Consider the following 20395-nt stretch of genomic DNA (forward strand, 5'->3'; position numbering starts at 1 on the left):
TTCCACTTGCTGTCAAATGAAGGAAACATATTGGAAAATAATGTACAGAATTAAGCTTAATCCTTTATCAATAAAGCTTTCCGCTAATCATCATCATGCAGAATGAGTTTGGGATCTTGTTTTTGTATCACTGAGCTTGTGGAAGGTGGCGATAGAAAGCACGGAGCATGCGCAGTGTCGCCTCCATCCAGGGCAGGGCCCACCGTGCATAGTTCATCCTGTTCATCTCAGTGGCCAGCAGGTAGACCTTCCCGTGGCACCACCGGGCCCTGCCCTACATGCAGAAGTGGGACCACGTTGTCCTTTGCAGATTCAGAGGCCTGGCATAGTTTGTGGGGTGACATTAAGTATTTCAAACCTAAACCACCAAAAGAGAAGGATTTGGTGGCCACATTTCTAAACTCCACTTTTTAGGATTTGTTATTTCTCAAGATTCGATTTTCCTCCTCTCCACCCACTTATATATATGGGGCGTCATGACTGATATTGCTTGTAGTGTTTCCCAGAAAGACGCTGTTTGGGAGCCCTGCAGCAGACAGCTTTCGCCCTGCTCTGCCGGCTTGCACCTAGTCAAGTCAATCGGGTAGAGGGGTTAGTTCCCAGCATCATCCAGAAAGGCTCAGCCTGCAGCTGTGACATGAAGTGCGTTGGGAAGCAGCATGACATGCTGGAGGAGGCTCCTTGGTCATCAACATGAGGAGCTTGCTCAGGCTGAGGATAGTGCCCAGATGTCCTGACAGTAGTGGGAGGTGCTACAGCTATGCCCACCTCTGAGATGAGAGTTCTGGACCACCCCCAGCAGCTCACATGGCATTAGTGGAGGAATTCTCCTCCTGCTCTTGCTGAGGTCGAACCCCAAGAACTCTCTCTCGTAGGCGTTCATTATGTGGTCGCAGTCACTGTGCTGGGTCTGTTTTCCTGCCCATAAGAAGCAGCTGCGGCCAGCCCAGAACGAGGGCCTGCTGGGAAGGCAGGAAGCCCTCTGAGGTCTCTCTTTCAATGTGGGAGGGGAGGAGGATTGCCTTGCAGAGCCAAACCAAGCTGACACTCACCTTTTTATTTCTGGCAAACAATGTTAGGAGCTAGGAGAATGGAAGCATGCCCCTGTCACATTCTCAGGCTCGTGCCTGAACCCCTGGCTTACAGCCTGAGCACCTGAGCTTCTGCAGCAAATCCCACCACAGGAAGCAAAATTCTGCCTTCCTTTAGTCTGCAGGCGTTCACTCCATCAGCAAGCCCTTTTCACTCTTCCTCATTAGACCCCTTACCCAAGTGTGGAAGTGGCAGAGGGCTGGGGACAGCTTGCTGTGGGGTCTGTGGCAGCTAACAGGTTCCCATCATTTACTGTGGTCCCTGGAGGCTCCTTGCTCTTGGTCCTAGGGCAAAGAAGCTTTTTATAGCCAGCAAGTCTCCAGCAGAGTAGATTCAGAGAATGGGACTTAGAAATGGGATGGGGGTGGGGTGGTGACCATCTGAAAGGGCAGAATCACAAAGAGCCAGGAAGGGTTTCAAGCGTGTTCATATTTTTCTGACATTTAAACTCTGCAGGGGCAGCCACTGTTTTGATCTTTAACCCCCTCATTTCAAAACAGTGTGCATTTTCATCCAGCAATTTAGGGAGCGTGAGAGCAGGCCGACAGCTACTCAGTGCGTTAAGTCCTGCTGGGGTGGCTGAAGAGAGAGGTGGAGTGTGTGTCCTGCCCAGAGGGACCTGCACACGCTTTGCAGTTTTCTCATCAGAGGTAAGGGACAGAGCATGAAAGTAGCCCACAGATGTCCAGCTGTCAGTCCACAGTCACTGCAGAGGGACGAGTAACCCTTTCGGTTCCATGCCGTCTGAACTTTTAGGTGTGAGCAAATGGATTGTCCATGGCGGGTCATGTTCTGGTCGTGTTCTGTTCATGTCACTTGCTTCTTCATTCCTTTGTTCATTTATTGGTTGATTATTTATTTATCTATTTAATTATTTTGAGACAGAATCTTGCTCTGTTGCCCAGGCCGGAGTGCAGTGATGCGTTCTCGGCTCACTGCAACCTCCGCTTCCCAGGTTCAAGTGATTCTCCTGCCCCAGCCTCCCAAGTAGCTGGGATTAAAGGCATGTGCTACCATGCCCAGCTAATTTTTGTATTTTTGTAGAGATGAGGTTTCACCATGTTGGCCAGGCTGGTCATGAACTCCTGACCTCAGGAAATCTGGCCACCTGGGCCTCCCAAAGTGCTGGAATTACAGGCATGAGCCACTGTGCCCAGCCTGTTCACTGTTTTTAATATGCAAGACTGGCCCCTAACTGAGGCCGACTTTATCAAGGTCTGTTTACTCCATGCCCACCAGGTGCTTTTCAGTAAAAGAGATTGAGTCAGCCCTGGGAGACTCAGTTCTCTGAAAAGTGGGTGGACATCTGATATTGCATTGGTGGGCACATGGAGTACCTAGCATAGATTGACTACCAACCCCAATAGTGTTCAAAAATCCTAACCTGTCGCTCATTCCAGCTCCTAGGGAAGGAAACTGTTTCACCATGGGATCATTCCACAGGAACGGGAACCGTCACCCTCATCTGAGTCAGGCTGTGCTGTCACCTCATTTGGGCGTGTGGCGCTGCTGTCGCATTTTACACCACTACAGAGGCCCCATAAACAGTCATTACGTTATTTTATTTATTTATTTGAGACGGGGTCTTACTCTGTTGCCTAGGCTGGAGTGCAGTGGCGTGGTCTTGTCTCACCGTTCAAACAATTCTCCTGCCTCAGCCTCTCGAGTAGGTGAGATTACAGGTTTGTGCCACCACGCCCAGCATTTTTTTTTTTTTTTTTGTATTTTTAGTAGAGGCAGGGTCTTGCCATGTTGGCCATGCTGGTCTTGAACTCCTGACCTCAAATGATCCACCCACCTTGGCCTCCCAAAGTGCTGGGATTACAGGCGTGAGCCACTGCGCCCGGCCACGTTATTTTCAATCTCTAACATTTCCTCCTACCAGCCTCCTCTGCATTTCCTTCCAAAAGCCTTTCTTCAAATGCCACAGGTGAAGGCCTGGAAGAGGCTATGGTTGTGGTGCAAGTTCTAAGACCTCAGGCTAAATCTCAGTCGTGTCCCCTGTTCAGTGCTGTGCGCGGTGAGGCCCCCACATAGAGGGACTGTGCAGCTGGGAGCAGCCTCCAAGAGTCATTGAAGGGCCTTCTGCCTTTTGCATGTCTCAGCCTTCTGACCATCCCCCTGCTTCTTAAACGGTGATCAACCTTTTCCAACAGGGAGAACTTATGTTATAAAGACAGAATGTGGTGTCATTTTCATCTCTTTCTGTACATCCTGCTGCTGCCTCACAAGTGTATCCCAAACAGAACTGAAGGGACAGCTTTCATCCATGCAAGGGGAAATGGGCAGCTTCGTGTAGCAAGACAAAGTCCTGTCGTGCCTCTGATGAGTGGTATGCCCGAGAGATGTGTGCGTGAGCTCACTGGTGGACTGGCGACGGGCTTCAGGGAAGGAGCGGCGGCAGACAGTCCCAGGGTGACCCTGAGGACAGCCCTCCCTCAGCTGACAGCTGGACTGTATTGACCAGTTCGCCAAGCAGAAGCATCAGCGCGGGGCCCTGGGAGCTGAGAGCCGCAGGGAGGGTCGTTAGGCTCAACCCCACCGCCAAAAAGCCTTTTACTGCCATCTTGTTTGAATATGCATAAGCATCTAAACCCGGGACAGATTTGATCATTTGTTCTCCTCTTATGCTGCCCCAGCACCCTTCCTGCTGAGTGTGGGCATGGCCCAGGTGCTCACATGGACCTAGTTTTATGGCTAAAATTGAACCAAGAAAGCCTGGCCCATCCTGTTGACTTTCTTAGGGCACTCTGCGTTGCCCTGGAAGTGGTCTGTGGCTTTCTGCCATTAGAGGAGTCACAGAGTAGTCATCTGTCATCTCTACAGCTTATTTCTTCCTGAAGGGTTGTGCGGGCCGCAGTGTACTCGGGTCAGAATCTGACAACTGCTTCTGGGAAGACCACCCACCTTCTCATTCCCCAGGCCTCTGTCCTCAACCTGGCGGGCGGTAAGCTGCACGCACAGGCTGCCAGCATGCAGGATGGCCCCCGCCCATCCACTCTCTAAGCCCAGGCTGACCTCCCAGCACATTCCCCACAGCAGCCAACCCAGAGAGAGGCCACATAGCACAATGGCTGAGAGCCATTCGCTGTGTCCTTGGGTCCCGGCTGCCCCACTTATTTCCTGTGTGGATTCACTTGCCTCAGTTTCCTCATCTGTAAAACAGACGCAGCCGAGTGCATGGGTTTTACCTGTAATCCCAGCACTCTGGGAGGCCCAGGCAGGCAAATCACTTGAGCCTAGGAGTTTGAGACCAGCCTGGGGAACATGGCTAAATCCCTTCTCCCCCCAAAATAAAAAACGTTTAAAAATTAGCTGGGTGTAGTGGCATGTGCCTGTGGTCCCAGCTACTCAGGAGGCTGAGGTCCCAGCTACTCACCACTGCTGAGGTGCAGTGAACCATGGGCTGTGACAGTACCTGCCCCAAAGACTTGGTGTGAGGTTGAATTCACAGGTATGAAGTATAAGGTGGATTTCTAGTCCACACCTAGTCAACTTTTCTGGAGTGCCTGTCAATGGCGACACTCTTCTCCTGAGAAAGTTCTCCCTCCATCCCCTGTGGCCAGGCTTCCTCCGGCATGCCTTTTCCTCAGTGATCACCCCTTCTGTCTGTACTTCCCATATCTCCACATATCTCCGGAAGGCACCGGAGATTGAGGTGTTGTGCCCCACCTTCCTGTTTCCCCCACTGAGCAGGGGTGGCTGGGGCACCCGCCACCTTGGCAGCTGAGCTGCTCTTGGCAGGTCTCCCTCCCAGCTCTACAGTCTGCATTCTTCTCCGGCCATTGCCTGAAGTTTGATGGAGAAGTAGGAGGTATTGTCTGTGTTTTCCTGGGAGCCCAGATGTCTTTGGATGTTTCTCTGACTGCAAGGCTGTTCCTGCAGAAAATAATATCACACCAAGTGGGTGCAGAACAATTCAGGTGCCTTTGGGCTCAGACTTTCCTGGCAACCAGTGACAGAAACTGACGTTTTACCATCTGGAAAGCACTGAACTTTTTTTTTCTTTTCATTAAATGAAAAGCCTTAATTCCTTAATCCTGAGAAATGTCAAAGACCCTGTGCGTGTCCTCACAGCCTTGCACAAGGCCTTTGGCAGAAGCAGAAGGCGATCAGGACCCTGGACAGTTCCCTCGCATCTACCCTGGGGCTTCCCTCTTGGCCCAGGCCCCACTCCCGGACAGTGCGCACCTCTGCTTCTTCTCCACCCCTTCCCTTCCCTCTCACTCTGCTCCCCTTTCCCCAGTGGCCGAAAATCAATAAGTACACCCCTGTCCACTTTATCTCTCGTTCATCCAGGCTCCTGCTAGGTGAGCCACACCAGTGCTGTCCCACAGTCCTCTTGGAGGCCCTGAGCTAGGCCCAGGGAGGATGGAGATGTGGCAGGTGTGGCCTCAAGGAGAGCACAGCTTAGGGGTTGGGGGCATCTGGTCACAGGTCTGGCTAGTGCCCGGCTGGGGTGTGCAGAGGATGCTGCTGAGAGAACAGGCAAGGGACCTTTCCCCAGCCAGGGGGAGGGCTGGGATGGGGAAGACCCTGAGCTGAGAATCCTGGGGCATGAGAAGGGCTTAGCCTGACAGGAGCATTCCAGGCAGTGGGGCCACTTGAGCACAGACGTGCAGCCAGGAAAATGTGTTGGGGCGGGAGGTGGATTTCTCCAGGAGCCAGAATTGCTGCTACCTAAGGGAGGTGTTAAAGGGGAATGTGGCTGAGATCCAGGTCCAGAAGGGCCTCATGTGCCCCACCAGGGTGTTCAGGATCTCGTAGGTGGCTGTGGAGTGGCCAGCGGGGGCGCATCACCCCTAAAGGCCATCTGCAGCCAGTCTGCACTCAAGGGTCCAGGGAGTTGGGGGTTTTCCTTTTAGGCGTCAGTGGCACCCTGACTGGAACTTTAAAGAGGATGAGTTTGGAACCCCCAAACCAAACCATCTCATTTATAGAGGCCCTGGTGTGTGCCAGAGATCTTTCGAAGTACATCCACAGGCTCGTTCCTCTCAGACAAAGCTTGACCTCAAAAGTATCAGCAGGGATTTTGGGCAAGATGGAGCAGCGATGTCTGTCTTAACCTCTCCACTTCCAGCTCAGGCAGCCTTGCCTCTGGTCTCATCCCAGAGCAGCAGGCCTGGCTCTGGTGAGCAGTTGTAAGCCCTTCAGAGCCAATGCAAATGGCTCCTTCATCAAGCAGAGAGGAAATATTGATCCCATCCAAGTAATCCCAAGTCCCTGTAGACTTCGATGCCTCCTCTCCAGGCTGCTAGGCCCGCTGAACCTGTGGCATACAAATCTGAGGTACAGATTAGAGACGAGAGCTGCATAATAAAAAATAAATCCCCTGCTTCCGCTCTGCTGTACTTTCATCGCCATTTGAGAAGCTCGTCTCTGCACACTCCCCGTCGCCCCCAACATCACTGTCAGGGCTGACTTCATAGCATTCCAGTTTTGAAATAATGATGGCTCCCCTTTTCTTGGAATGAGTACTTCTGGGACTGTTTTAAATATTCTTCATCAAACCGGCACACATCCTCAGAGCAACACTGCTGGCAGGGATGGCTGCCTCTTTAAACATTTAACACACTCGGTTCGTGTCTTTGCCGGCAGGATCCACAAAGACTTCCCTCCTTCCAAGAGATTCCTACTGTCCCCCTCCTTACGGGTGGCTCTGTCCTTGGCGAAACTCTTAATGGAGACCCAAACTCTTGGGCTAATCTCCTTGTGTAACATTAAAATACATCTACCCAATGAAAGTCCATTCTGATCTCGGCATCATGGGAACCGCCTGGGCACCTGCACGTAGCACACCCTTGGTTTTGCTGCCTGCCACTGAGTGCTCCAGAGTCTGACTGAGCAGCATGGAGGTTTCCCACACAGGGAACAGTGCCGTGCAGATGGTCTCCTTGGTTCCGAGCTGAATTCTCAAGCTCTTTCAGCCGGCCCAGAATCTGAGGCCCAGCTGAGGGTGCATCACATCAGGGCAGCAGGTGGGTTCCTGGATTGGGGCAGAAACTTCAGGGCACAGCATTGCAAACGCTGCCAGGAGGTGACAGGGGCCTGCAAAGTCACCCAGCCCCACCCTAGCCTCATACTCCTCTCCCGAGGGCCAGCAGGAAAGAGGTCCCCCAGGCCATTCATCACTAACCTAGGGTCAAACCCCAGTCTTCTCACGGTTCGCCTCTGTCCGCCTTTTTGTCACTTTCACCCAGGTCTAAGGGAATCTTCTCTTCATAGTACGTAGAAGCCAGGATTAGCTGGAGGAAAGCCATAGTCTGGATCCCTACCAGGTTTCTCTTTTAAATAAGCAACTTCTAAACACTTGAGTACTTAAGTTTTCCTATTTACTAATCTTGTGGGGAAATACTTTGAACAGTGAGAGGTACCCAGTCTTCTAGCTTGGCCTTGTGGGCTGTGTGCTGGCAGATAATGCCCTCAGTGGGTGCATTAGAAGAGCATCCCTTGTTCAAGCTTACCGCTCCTGGGTGCTACTCAGCCATAGTCCTGCCCCCTGTTGGTGGGAAGCAAACAGTGGCCCAAAGCAGCCCCTGCACCTGCACCCAGAATCATCTCAGGGAGCCTGTGAACCCCTGGGTCCTGGTCCCCAGCCTGGTTCACCATCAAGGAGCTGGACAGCAGTCAGCCTCCAGAGTCTGTTCCTTACCCGCTTGCTGCGCCTGGAAGCATGCCCCCAGGGGGCAAGATGATGATCAGGGCCTTTGGGCACTCGGGAGCCCCTGAAGACAATCCCTGGGTCACCGAGAAACACAAGGGCCCCTGTTTCAGAACCCCTGGCAGGAACTGTAAGTTTCCATTTAAATCGAATCAAATACCCCAAGTTGAAAGTATTCAGAAGATTCTGAGAAAAAAAAAAAAAAAAAGATAGGAACGAATTGTAAGTTTGGGCTGAGCGTGGTGGCTCCAGATGGCTCACACCTGTAATCCCAGCACTGCAGGAGGTGGGAGGGTTGGGCTGGGCGTGGTGGCTCACACCTGTAATCCCAGCACTTTGGGAGCCAAGAGGGTCATTTGAGCCCACGAGTTCAAGACCAGCTTGGACAAAACCTCATCTTTGCTAGCAATAGCAAAATTAGCCAGACGTGGTGGTGTATGTCTATAGTCCCAACTACTCGAGAGGCTGAGGCAGGAGGATCATCCGAGCCCAGGAGTTCGACTGTGATCAGACCACAGCTCTCCAGCCTGGGTGACAAGTACAAGGGTCTTGCTGTGGATGGCACTGTTGTCCCTGTCCAGGCTGGTGACTGGCATTGTCTTCTCAACTTTCCCCCTTCAAGGAGCCCAACGGACCCTTGCTTTTTCAAGAGGAAGCAGCTGAGGAACAATAGTGTATTAAGAGGGTTTCTCCCCATCCTCTCTGTGTCATCTCGATGTCGTTTATTCTTCCCTTACTGCTATAGAACAAACCTCCATCTGGTCAACATAAAACCTGGGTTCTGAGGGTTGAATTTAAGCGAAAAATCGTCTTGCTGGGCCTAAACCTGTTATCTTTGCCCTCACAGTGGGAGAGGGTCTGAGTAGGAAAAAGCGAGTGGGTGCTGCATACCGAATCCGTGATTTGTACAGTAGGGTGCGCACCAAATCCAGGGTGTACAGTAGGATGTGCACCTGACACACTGAATCCGGGGCACACGGCAGGATGCACACTGAATCAATGAACACTGAATCCAGGGTGCACAGTAGGATGCACACTGAATCCGGGGCCCACGGCAGGATGCACACTGAATCAATGCACACAGTAGGGCCATCCCGCTCTCCCCGCCCCACCCCTTTTCTCACACTGCACTTTCTCGTTCCCTCAATGAACGTGTGTGCATGCCCACGTGATCCAGCTGCCTTGTATTTGCCCAATTTCTCCTTCTTTGTCCACAGCAGAGAGACTCATTCAATCTGGAGGTCTTCTTGAGAGCCCACCGCTGTCTCTGTCAGATTGTTTGGAGGGTTGGGGCTGGCACATGGCAGGGAGCCAGAAAGGTTGAAGCTTCTGGCTGGGCGGTGGAAGGAACATCAGTGACAGGAACTGGGGTGGAAGTGAGGAGATCTGGCATCCAGTCCCAGCTCCATCCTAAAAGTGCTGATGTCTAGTTCCTCCTGGGGAGGGGAGGGCCTGGAAATGGCACCTTGCTTCATCCCCCCGCAGCCTCTGTCCACTCCAAAAGGCCTGGAGTGGGGAGCCCATGAGACTTGGGATGTTGGGGTCAGGCACTCAAGCTGGGGTTCGGAAGGTCGGAACGTTCAGAAGGTCAGAACTTGCCCAAGCAAAGAAGGTGCTTTGCCACCTAGCAGCTTCTTGGCTTGGGCAAGTCACTTCACCTCCCTGTGAGTTAGCCCTTGACTTAGAAGTGGCAAACATGAGCATGCCTCTGTCATAATAAGGTCATCGTGGGAATTCAGTGGGCCAAAAACTGCAACGGGACACATTTGGCGGGGGCTGCCATGTGTCGGACACTTTTCTGTTTGTCAGTGCACTGTCCCTGCATTGGCCCATTTAATCCTCACCCAAGGTCACACAGCGCACAAGGGCCAGATCCAGAGGCTGGGGTCCTGTCAGGGGAGCCACACACCCTGGGCTGTGCGGTGTAGACCAACTCTTGCACAGGGTTAGTGCTCAGTAAATGGCGATGTGGACCATTGCTATAATTGCAGTTAGTGCCACTCTGGGTTTAGCTAAAATAACTCCTGATCGCTGAAGCACCCTCCAGCTCTGATTGTAGGAGGGGGGCTGTCAGGAGCTCCTTGCACACAATATGGCAGAGGAGCTTTGGGAAACTGTTTTGACTGACATCTCCTTTTCCAGCGGCTTTACTGGCAGCTGTTTCAAGGTCTCTTGAAAGAGTCCCTACTCCCTCCCTGAGCTCCATTCTCTCCTGGGTTTGAATATGCTGAGAGAGGGCAGGGGAAAACTGAAAGTAACATTGATCAAATAGACTGGATCTGTTGGCAGTGGAGATGTCACCCTTCTCAAAGTCAATCACTCACTGCAGGTCACCATTGAGACGGGGGACACACCCCAAATGGGGCATCTGCGGCTTCTCTGCCTTGCGGTGAGCTGCGCACCTCCCAGCGCAGCCCCTCCCCTGTGTCGCCCTCTGCCCTCGTTTTGATGCCCATCTCCCCGTGCCCACATTCCTCCTGCTTCAAGGGCCAGTCTCGCTAGCTTAGTGTTACTCTCCTGCCTTCTCCTCCCTCCCTTTCCTTGGGCTCGCATCCCTTTGATCTTTTTACAAGCCTTTTTACAAACCCATACTCACTGGTGGGGTGAATCGCCTCCCACTCCTTAGGAGCATTAGTGCCCTTCCTGGCCCCCTCCTAGAGGGAGGGCGGCTTTTATCTCCCAGCGGAATCTCATTAGCTTTGCCGCACAATGGGACTGAAACTCCGCTGCCACAGAGTCGATTTAAATTAGTTAATAGCAGATTTTTTTTGCCCCAGGCCTGTTTTTTCCACATCTTGAATGCTAAGCAAAAAAACAACTTTGTTGTTGAAAAATGTAAAACAAAAAAATATTGAAGGTGGAATGCTTTGACAAAAAGGAAGATCACTGTAGTTGAAGTTCTCCCGTGTTCTACAGCTGCGTCCGCCTGGTGCCTGGAGGTTCAGCCACGGGAATTCGAAAACCAGCAGTGGAGGTGTTGGGAGGCCACGAGGGAAAACACAGCAAGTTAGTCAGCTTTGTTTCCTTCCATTAAAAATATTTCTGTAATTGGTGGTGGGAAATTGAAGAAATCAAATGATTGCATCAGCACTGAAAAAAAGCTGCCACCACTTGGCAATGGAAGAGAATACTTTATACTGGACCTTTTGAAAAAGAGGCTGAGTTTGGCCAGATTGCCGACCAGCAATGGAAAAACTAATTAGGTGCCTCGCCTGTGAGCCAGACACCCAGCAGGGCTGTGGCTCGTGGCTCCTGCCACATCTGAAGAGGATTCTTTCTAGTTAATTCAGTTTGTGCCACCCTTGAGCAGCCTGTGCTACAGCAGGCACATTTGTGAATCTCCTAACCTGTGCCTGGCATCAGGACTCCAGCTTCCCAAAGACCTCCACCCTGGGAGATGATGGGCAGGTGCTGGCCATGGCCCTGGACCTGCACCTTTATCTGCAAACTGGGAGAGCCAGGAATGGGAGTCAGTGGGCAGGAAGTGGGCAGAGGCCTGGGCCTCCCGGTGTGTGGGCTCCCACCCTGCTGCTGTCACCCGCGGTGTACATCTTCCCAGCTTCTGTACCTCCTCGTTCCTCCTCTATCAGATGTAAATAAGAATAGTGGGCCAGGCACAGTGGTTTACTCCTGTAATCCCAGCACTTTGTCAGGCCGAGGCAGGAGGAGCCAGGAGTTGGAGACCAGCCTGGACAATATAGTAAGACCCTGATTCTACAAAAATAAAAAATTAGCTGGGCGTGGTGGCGTGAGCCTGTAGTCAGTCCCAGCTACTCAGGAGGCTGAGGTGGGAGGATTGCTTGAGCCCAGGAGGTCAAGGCTGCACTGAGCTAAGATCACACCACTGCCCTCCAGCTTAGGCAGCAGAGCAACACCCTGTCTCAAAAGAAAAAAGAAAAGCACCTGTCTCCAAGTTACTGTGGGAATTAAATGAGAGGGGCACATAAGCTCTTATTAATAATAGCTATTATACGTTATAAAATATCCAATGGTTTTTTTTAAAAAAAACACTTTTCAGAAATAAAGGGGGAAACCCCCACTCTACAAGCACCTGTTGTGAAATCTTCCACCCCGGCACCCCACAGTGCCCACTGTAAACTCAGGTGGTACCATTCGTTTTGATTCATGAGAAGACAGACTGTCCTTGTGATTTGTATTCCTTGATTCCATGGCCCAGGATCAAATGCCCAACCCTCTGAGGGCCGTTCTCCAGCAGTGCCTGGAATATGCTCCAGCCTTGCTACTCAAAGCCCAGTCCCTAACCAGCAGTGTGGGCACCTCTGGGAGTCAGCTGGCAATGCCGACCCTCCGCCTCTCCCATCCCTGAGCTCCCAGATGGGAATCTGACAGTATCCCAGGTGGTTGTGTGCTCACTGGCATCACCTTCTCGTGCATTTTAGCATCCCTAGGAATAGCCTGGAGCAGCTGGCTTAGTGTCTGGGCCCCACTCTGGAGATTCCAATGCTGTGTCTAGAGAGGAGCCCAAGAAGGCACATTTCTTCTTCTTTTTTTTTTTTTTTTTTTTTGGAGACAGAGTTTCCCTTCTTTTGCCCAGGCTGGAGTGCACTGGTGCCATCTCAGCTCATCGCAACCTCCGCCTCCCAGGTTCAGGTGATTCTCCTGCCTTAGCTTCCCTAGTAGCTATGACTACAGGCATGCGCCATCAACCCTGGCTAATTTTGTATTTTTAGTAGAGACGAGGTTTCCCCATGTTGGTCAAAACTCCCGACCTCAGGTGGTCCAGCTGCCTCAGCCTCCCAAAGTGCTGGGATTACAGGCATGAGCCACCACGCCCGGCCAAGAAGGCAGATTTCTAACAAACTCCTAGATGCTGGCAGCAGCACTTTCAAGGGGAGAGCTCCTTGGCCACAGCTGGAACTCGTTGAACCACCACTGTAACGGGCTTGGGAGACCTGGCCAGCGCTACGGCCCATTTTTCTGGATGTGCAGTGAATATCCAAGAAAGGCATATTGGTCTGGAGAGAGCAGAAGAATGCCGCAGCGACGAACCTCCTGTAGTCCCACCTGACTCAAGCCCATTTCCTCACGTTGCATGTCCATCCTGAGTTGTGACAGGTCTGTGTCACTCAAGGACCCAGGCAAAACACGACTCCACCCTCTGGTGACTCCACCGTCTTAGTGTGTGGCTTCCGAGGTCGCAGGGGAAGAGGGGAAGAGAGCGAGTCTGGGGAATCCACACTCGCCCCTCACAGCCTCCCGGGGCAGCAGCACACATTATCCACTTCCAATGGGGCAGCCAGAGCCGTCCATGGCGTCCAGCATAACTAACTGTGAAACCAGAAAGTCTTCCAGTGCACCCAGGAAGCAGAGGAGAAGCAGACAAGTGACCATTGGTGGCTTCTACCACAGAGGACAAGTCCAAGATGCTCCAGCACCTTGGAGGTAGATCAGAGCCCATGTCCTCAGCTCCTGTCCCCCAGTCCCCACCCCTTCCAGGCCCCTGGCTCCACCCACCTCATCTGAGCCACTCTCCCCACAGAGAGTCAGAGTAGGGGTCCTTCTCTCCATGTGCACATATACTGAGAACCTCCATGTCAGGCACTAGACAGACATGGGCTCGAGGTAGGGAAATTGACACTAAACAAACATGGCAGAAAATACAAAGTTCTAGTATGAGGAGTGAGATGGGGAAAAGAGCCAGGCAAGGACACAAGCCCATCGGGGAGTCTGGGGGGCTTCCCTCAACACGAGAAGGAGGGCAGGGAAAAGGAGAGGTCCATGCCAAGGGAAGGACTCGGGGAACTGAGGCACCCAGGGAGAGGAGGCGGAAACCGGGTACTGCAGGGTTTCACACGTCCCTTCACCAGTTCAAATTTCATCCTGAGTGCAGGGGAAGCTGTAAGAGGGTTTTAAGTGGGGGAGTGACACAGCTGGGTTTCTAGGTGAGTGATGGCGTCACTCCTGCTTTCTGGCCAGCACTCACTTCTGCACACCTTCATCCTCACAGTCATCCCCTGTGGTGGGCACCCTTTGTCATTGTCCCCATTTTCCAGATGGGAAAACAGCAGCTAATGAAGGTGAAGTCCCTGCCCAAGCCTGCGCTGCTGGAGGGATGAGCACACACTCTCCCCTCTGCTGCTGGGTGTTCCCTCGGAGCCGTGTTGAGGCAGGCAAGGTGGGAGGAAGTAGAAGGATTTGAGCTAAATAACGGAACCACGAGGCTGCTTGAGTATGAGGCAGGGGCGGGGCCTGGGTTTCTGGCTTGGACCTCTGGGTTAAGGACCATTTAGCAAAAACACTGGAGAAGGAACAGTTCTGGAAGGTCACTTGAGATGTTCCTGTAATTCACACAATGCCTTGCCTGGAGATAGCACCTTGCAGTTATCAAAACTAGGTTTGTCTCAGAATACTTGGAGAACTCAAGTTCAACCAGAGGAGGCCAAGTCCAGAGGTCAGCTAAGGAAGGGAAGAGATGGACACAGATCTGTGAGGCCAGGGAAGATGAGCTCAAATAAAGATGAGGAAACCCGTCCAGGTACCCACAGGTACCTGGGCACAGGGTCTTGTTGGTTTGGTTAGAGGCTGTAAACTCCAAAGGCCACAGGGGCCAGGCAGGTCCCCTGATGAGGGGAGCAGGCTGGATCTGAGACCCTGGGGTGCTCGGGCAAACTGCATGTGTCACCGCCCCTCATCAGCTGCAGCTGCTGTGCCAACGTCACAGTCACAGAGATGAGAAGAAGCTGGGCCCGTTTAATCTTCACAGTAACCTGTGAGACAGTCCCCATATCCTCTGATGCTTCGAGAAGAGCTGGGCACAACAGGTAAAGTTTCCCGAATTTTAAGTGTTGGTCATTTGTGTTTAAAAATGTGAAAACGAAAGAAGCAAAAGTGCGGCCAGCCAAAGCCTCTCTGCCTGCACGTGGCTGCTGAAGGGCCAAAGTGGATGTAGGTGGCCTCACCCCAGGGGCCTCCCAGGGACGGGTGTCCCCATCAAGGGAGGGTGTCACACCCAGAGCTGCAGAGCAGAAGGCCCAGAGCAAACAAAGCCAGCCCTGCTGCCCGGGCCATTCCAACAGGGGCTTCACTGGAGACATTTTTAAAATCAATGGTAGGGTCAGGAGAAAGAATTCTCCACAAACATTGTTTCTTCTGCAATGGCAAGTATAATTGCAAAAAAACCTCTTGTCAGCCCATAAAATGACACTTTCACCGGTTTTCTTAGCAAGGGAGCTAGATGGGCAAGAACCAAGTGTTCAAGTTCAGGGGCCATTTGAGCCCAGTTTGCTTTGCTGCATTTCATAGCCGTTGATTTCTCTCCGCCAATTACCACCAGTCATTTTGCAAAGTTATCATTACTACTGTTTAAAAAAAAAAAAAAAAGCATTGCTCATTTTAGAAAGCTGTCTGTCAAAAATGCTTAAAATAAAAGCAGTCTTGGCACTCAAAGGAATAAGTACCATTTATCTTGAAAGCCACTTGGATAAGAATTTCTCAGCCATGTTGGCTACATGAACTGTTGATGTGTTTGCAAGAAAGTGCAGGTGTTTACGGTACGCGGCCTTCGGGGAGTGGGCGTTTTTAAGTTTACTTCTTTATTCAACAACTATGTATTTAGCACCTGCTGTATGCAAGGGTGATATCCTAGGCCTTGGGGATGCAGCACGAATCAGGCGGACATGATCCCTGCCCCGAGGAGCTGTTGATCTGTCTGGTGTTCAGCAGCCATCAGGCAGGCCGTGAAAGTCCAGTGGGAAATAGGACAAGTCCAGGGCCCAGGCAGAGAACAGGCAGGCGAGGCTGGTGGCATCGCTGGAGAGTGAGTGCTTCCCACACCTGGCCTCGCTCAGGCCTCTCACCAGCCTTTTGCAGTATGTAGTACAATCTCTATTTTATGGAGCAGGAAACTGAGGCTTAGAGAGGCTCCGTAAGAGGCCAGGGAGCCAGGCCCCGGCTTGCCTGTCTGCAGAGTCCGTGTCCTCACGCTTTTTTGTGGGGCAGCCTCTCCAGCTGCGGTTGTGGAGACACAGCTGGACTAATTCCAGGTCATTTGCAGCTCACCGTGCGGGGCCCGGACCAGCACTTCTGGTCTCCACCTGCCCGGCGTTCATCGGCATACACAGTGTTGTGGGGGCTAGAAGATGGACCCGCCTACACAAATTAGACCTGTGTTCTCAAAGCTAAGGACTTTCTCTGGAGTTTTTTGGGTTTTACTCTTTAGATGTGGTTTTCCGTTTTGTTTTGTTTGAGACGTCTCTGTTGCCCAGGCTGGAGTACAGTGGCACACTCACTTTTCACTGTAGCCTCGACTTCCCAGGCTCAGATGATCCTCCCACCTCAGCCTCCTGAGAAGCAGGGACTATAGCTCTGTGGCACCACAGCCAGCGAATTTTTTGTGTTTTTTATAGAGGTAGGGTCTTACTCTGATGCCCAGGATGGTCTTGAACTCCTGGGCTCAAATGATCCACCCGCCTCAGCCTCCTAAAGGTCTGGGATTACAGGCAGGAGGCACTGCACTGGCCTGTTTGGTTTTTAATGATGACATGTGCCATGTCAAGAATCCCTAATGAGGACAATCATGTAAACCATTACTTTGAACATGACTATCAAATTAGTATAATCTACTCATTTGCTGATTGATGGCAGGCATTAGCAATTCACGGCATCATCCAGCTTCAGAACCACCAGGGCTCTCCAGCCAGTCTCTTGGCTTCTGGGAAGGAGCTTGGAGACGGGGAGGATAAGTAGCCGGATCAGGGTTGGGGCTGGGGGGTGCCAGAGCTTAGACCCTGCTCTCCGTCCATCTGGTCACCTGATGCCTTCACTGGCTCTCAAGCGGCCTTTCCCTTGGCCCTCGCTGATAAATCTCTCCTGAGGAGTCAGGAGACAACAGGCACAAACCCCTAGGGTGCTGACCACAGGCCACAGCCTTCAGAGAGCTGGTGAGGGGCCACACCAGATTCGAGGGGCTCCTCCGAAGGGCTATCCTAGCAACTGTGAGGCCCAAGGGAACAACCTCAGAAACGGCCAGGCTCCCCACCATAGAGCCTGGGCGGCTACAAATAGTGACAGAATGAGAATTCAAGGAAATGAAAAGAGACCGATTGCCCTGTCGGGAAAACCTTTCCGGGAGGAAGAGGAAGCGTGCGCGCGGGGCTGAAGTGCTTCGTGGCACATGTGCTGTGTGTGCCATGTCTCGCTGTGCAGGGAGGCTTGGGATCCCCCCGGGAATTGGCCCCCACTGGCCTCTGGCCACTCCCTCTCCCAGTGCTCCAGCCTGGCTAGGTTTTCCGCTGCTGGAATCGTCCATACCCCTCCTGCCTTCAGGCCTGCTTCCCGTCTGCCGACAGCATGCCTCTTCTGGGTCCGCAACGCTGCTAACTCATTTTTCTACTGAGATTTTATTTTAGATGCCCTTTTGTCCACGAGATGCTCAGATCTGTTTTCACACAGAAGGCGTGCGTTTGTCCTGCTTGTTTTCTCTCTGCCAGCTCGGAGTGGATGCTAACTCGTCATTGTCCTTCCCTCTCAGGTGACAGACCACGCCACCACTGCCCTGCTCCACTACCAGCTGCCCCAGATGCCGGATGTCGTGGTCAGATCCTTCATGGTAAGTGGCCTCAAGAGTCAGATCTCCTGTTGAAGAGATCTCCTTGGCTCTCTTCAAGTGAGAACAGGCAGTGTGAAGGGAGCTGTTGCCTCTTCAGACTTGGAGGCCTCCCGGTGGGAGATGGGGCTGCCAGTTTGAAACTGCTGCTTTCTTTAAACTGGGAAGGCCCTGGGAGAAACCACTTCCAGCTTCATTCACTGGTGCCTTCTTTCTTTGCTGGAAAAGTGCTGGTTTCAGCAATGATCTTCCAAAATAGTTCCCAGCATTGACTGAGTCCACAGATACTTCATTGAGCTCCTAATCTGGGCCAGGCCCTGTGGTTGGTGCAGAGCATGTAGCAATGAGTTAACGAATCATGCAGTTCCCCAAGACATTTACCCCTTCCATTTTAAGAGTTGAAGCTCGAGATGGGAGCAGCCCCAGGGCAGCCATGCCCGCGATGTTCTGGAGCCAGCTCCTGCCACTTCCCGTTCAGGATCTTGCGGGCAGTTCTTCACCCACTGCTAGTTTGAAATCAAACTTGATGGGAGTGTTGACACCACGGAAATCAGCAAACACTACAAGTCAGGGCTTTCCCTGCCCCCCGGGGCAAGTTTATCAGCATTTATCACACAGCCACCAGTTGGCCTAAGTAGGGCTAACACCATGTCTCCCACGTCCTTGACAGACGTAGCCAGCTGTTTTACCATCAGGCTCAAACGGCTGCATGCTCTCATGCCAGCAGGCCCCATCAGCCACCGCAGCTTGGACTCCCTGTTTCCTTCATGCTAGAAAGTCTGCCAGTTAGAGAACTCACTCCAAAGACTTACCTGTTAGCAAGGCCAGTCAGTATTGACAGCTGAATGGGGTATGGCTCACAGTTCATCCGATCACATGGGCACCGACCATCACACTGCTCAGAGAGCCTGTAGTTCCTTCCTCGGGCGACACAGCCCTGGTGCATTGATTGGCTCCATGGTGGTGGCAGTTTGGGCACAGCACAGCCAGGTGCTCAGACCTCCCCATGAGTGGTCCTTCTGTGTGTCCAGGGAACGATTCCTTTAGCCATCTTCAGCAAGATCTCCAATTTCCGATACACACAAAGACTTGCTTTTGAACCACTTTCCGTTTGGTAACTGACTTTGGGATTTAGGGAAGGTTTGAATCCCAGTGACTCCACTCTGAAGGCTGAAGCAGGAGGATCGCTTGAGCCCAGGAGTTCGAGGTTACGGCAAGCTATGTTTGCATGACTGCACTCCAGCCTGGGTATCAGAGCAAGATCTGATCTCTTTTAAAAAAAAAAAGAGAGAGAGAGAGAGAACCCTTACATCTGTCACAGCACCCAGCACTGTGCTCAGCCCACACCAGCTAATTAATAAGTATCTGTTGATTGATTTATTTGAGGCACAGACATGAGTACTATCTGTGGCAGAGACAGAACTTCTTCCACTTAGGGAAAAATAGATAGTTTAACTAAATGACCTCTTGACTTTGTATTTATTGCCAAAACTCCCAAACACCTGGCCTTTGGAAATGGGGCTGGAATTGATGGGCCGTGCCCTGTCACCATGAAGGCAGCTGTGGTGAAGATGGAAGGTGTTGTGTTAATAAGCTCGGCCGACCTCTTCAAATAACAATTTTCTCTTATCGACATAATTCAGGAGGACATTGAATGACGAGATCCATGTGCCCCTTTCACAGCGAGAACTTGCTCGCCTGCTGTTGTGGGGTTTGGGTATTTTTTCTTTGGTAGTGAATCTCCTTGAGTTTGAGAATTGAGTTACGGGAGGCTCATCCTTATGTATGATGCCCAGGAAAGCTCTGCACTCTGAACCACTCAAGTGTGGGTTTGCTGTTGATGATGTTATTTGGAGGCACCAGGGCTGTCCCCGCCCATCCCCCCCGTGTGTTAGGCCACACTATGACAGTGAGTGACGACCTTTGAAATCACATTAGCTAGAAGGCATGTTGACCTCAGTGGAGAACTCTGCAATTGTCATCGGTTCCAGGGCTTCCTTAGCTCACATCCACAGCCACCTCTCAGTGGTGGGCAAGGAGAAGAGATGGATACCGACATTCAGAAGACACGGGACCTAGAAAGCGAAAGTAGGGTGCTGATCCCCAGACCTTCGGGCTGCTCGGTGATTCACGGGGACTCCAGGGAGCCCTTCCTGCTTTTGAGAGTAGGGCTTTCTATTTTTAAAACTCCCTCAACTGGGAGGGGCAAGCCAGCCTCACAAGTGAACACCAGCGGTCAGGTGACCTTGTGGGTTCCGCCTGCTGCTCTCAGTGAAGTCACGGGGCATCTTCTGGGGCCACGGCCAGCTTCAGCTGTCTGGGTCATTAGGCTTGATTGGAAGGAGGACTGTGGGAGCACCCGTATCCCATCCTGTCACTTCTCTCCTCGTTTCCCTTTTCAGACCTGGTTAAGGAGTTACATAAAGCTGTTCCAGGCCCCATGCCAGCGCTGCGGGAAGTTTCTGCAGGACGGCCTTCCCCCGACATGGAGGGATTTCCGAACCCTTGAAGCCTTCCACGACACCTGCCGGCAGTAGCCCCCACCCTGGCTGCAGCCTCAGACCCCACCCGGCACCTCCCCAGACCCGCAGAAAGCCCACGGAAGGCTCAGGTGATTCCTCACTGCCCAAATCAGTACAGCCGCTCCTCCCTTTCATGAAACAGCGGCATGAGTGCTGCAGCTGAACCTCCTGAAGAGCAGACCCCTCTCTGTGACTGATGGGACTAATTCCTCCCACTAGCCAGTGGACTGAAGGCCAAGAAGATGTTTACAGAACCTGGTAGAAGGAAGCTGAGCAGCATGCTCCTCGTTCGTGTGCGCGGGCAGTGCAGGTGAGTCGACCTCCCGGGCGATGCCTGTCCGTCGTTTTGTGACTGTTACTGGAACCAGCCCTTGTGTTTATAGGTATTGTCATGCACAGTTGTTTTGTGGCTTTTGGGGTTTGGTAACCTATTTTTGTAAGCAATAAAGCTTTTGTACCATGAACAAGGCTTTGTCTCCTGCTTCGTATAGCACCTTGTAAGAAAGAACACATTCAGTTCATGAACGCGTAATGGGCCTGGGCCTTTTGAAGAAA

The 20395-nt window shown here is 52.1% G+C and overlaps 1 protein-coding gene across 1 annotated transcript in view; it reads left to right on the plus strand.

Annotated features, from left to right (window-relative positions):
- MED27 (mediator complex subunit 27) overlaps nt 1-20307 on the plus strand; it is a 218977-nt gene extending 198670 nt beyond the window's left edge. The window contains exons 7-8 of the mRNA XM_003920888.3: nt 17244-17321; nt 19721-20307. Coding sequence (XP_003920937.1) covers nt 17244-17321; nt 19721-19855 — 213 coding nt within the window. The 3' untranslated portion in view covers nt 19856-20307. The remainder of the gene's footprint in view (nt 1-17243; nt 17322-19720) is intronic.
- The last annotated feature ends 88 nt before the right edge of the window (nt 20308-20395 follow it).

Source organism: Saimiri boliviensis, chromosome 2 (assembly GCF_048565385.1).
Source record: "Saimiri boliviensis isolate mSaiBol1 chromosome 2, mSaiBol1.pri, whole genome shotgun sequence".
Classification (NCBI taxonomy): Eukaryota; Metazoa; Chordata; class Mammalia; order Primates; family Cebidae; genus Saimiri; species Saimiri boliviensis.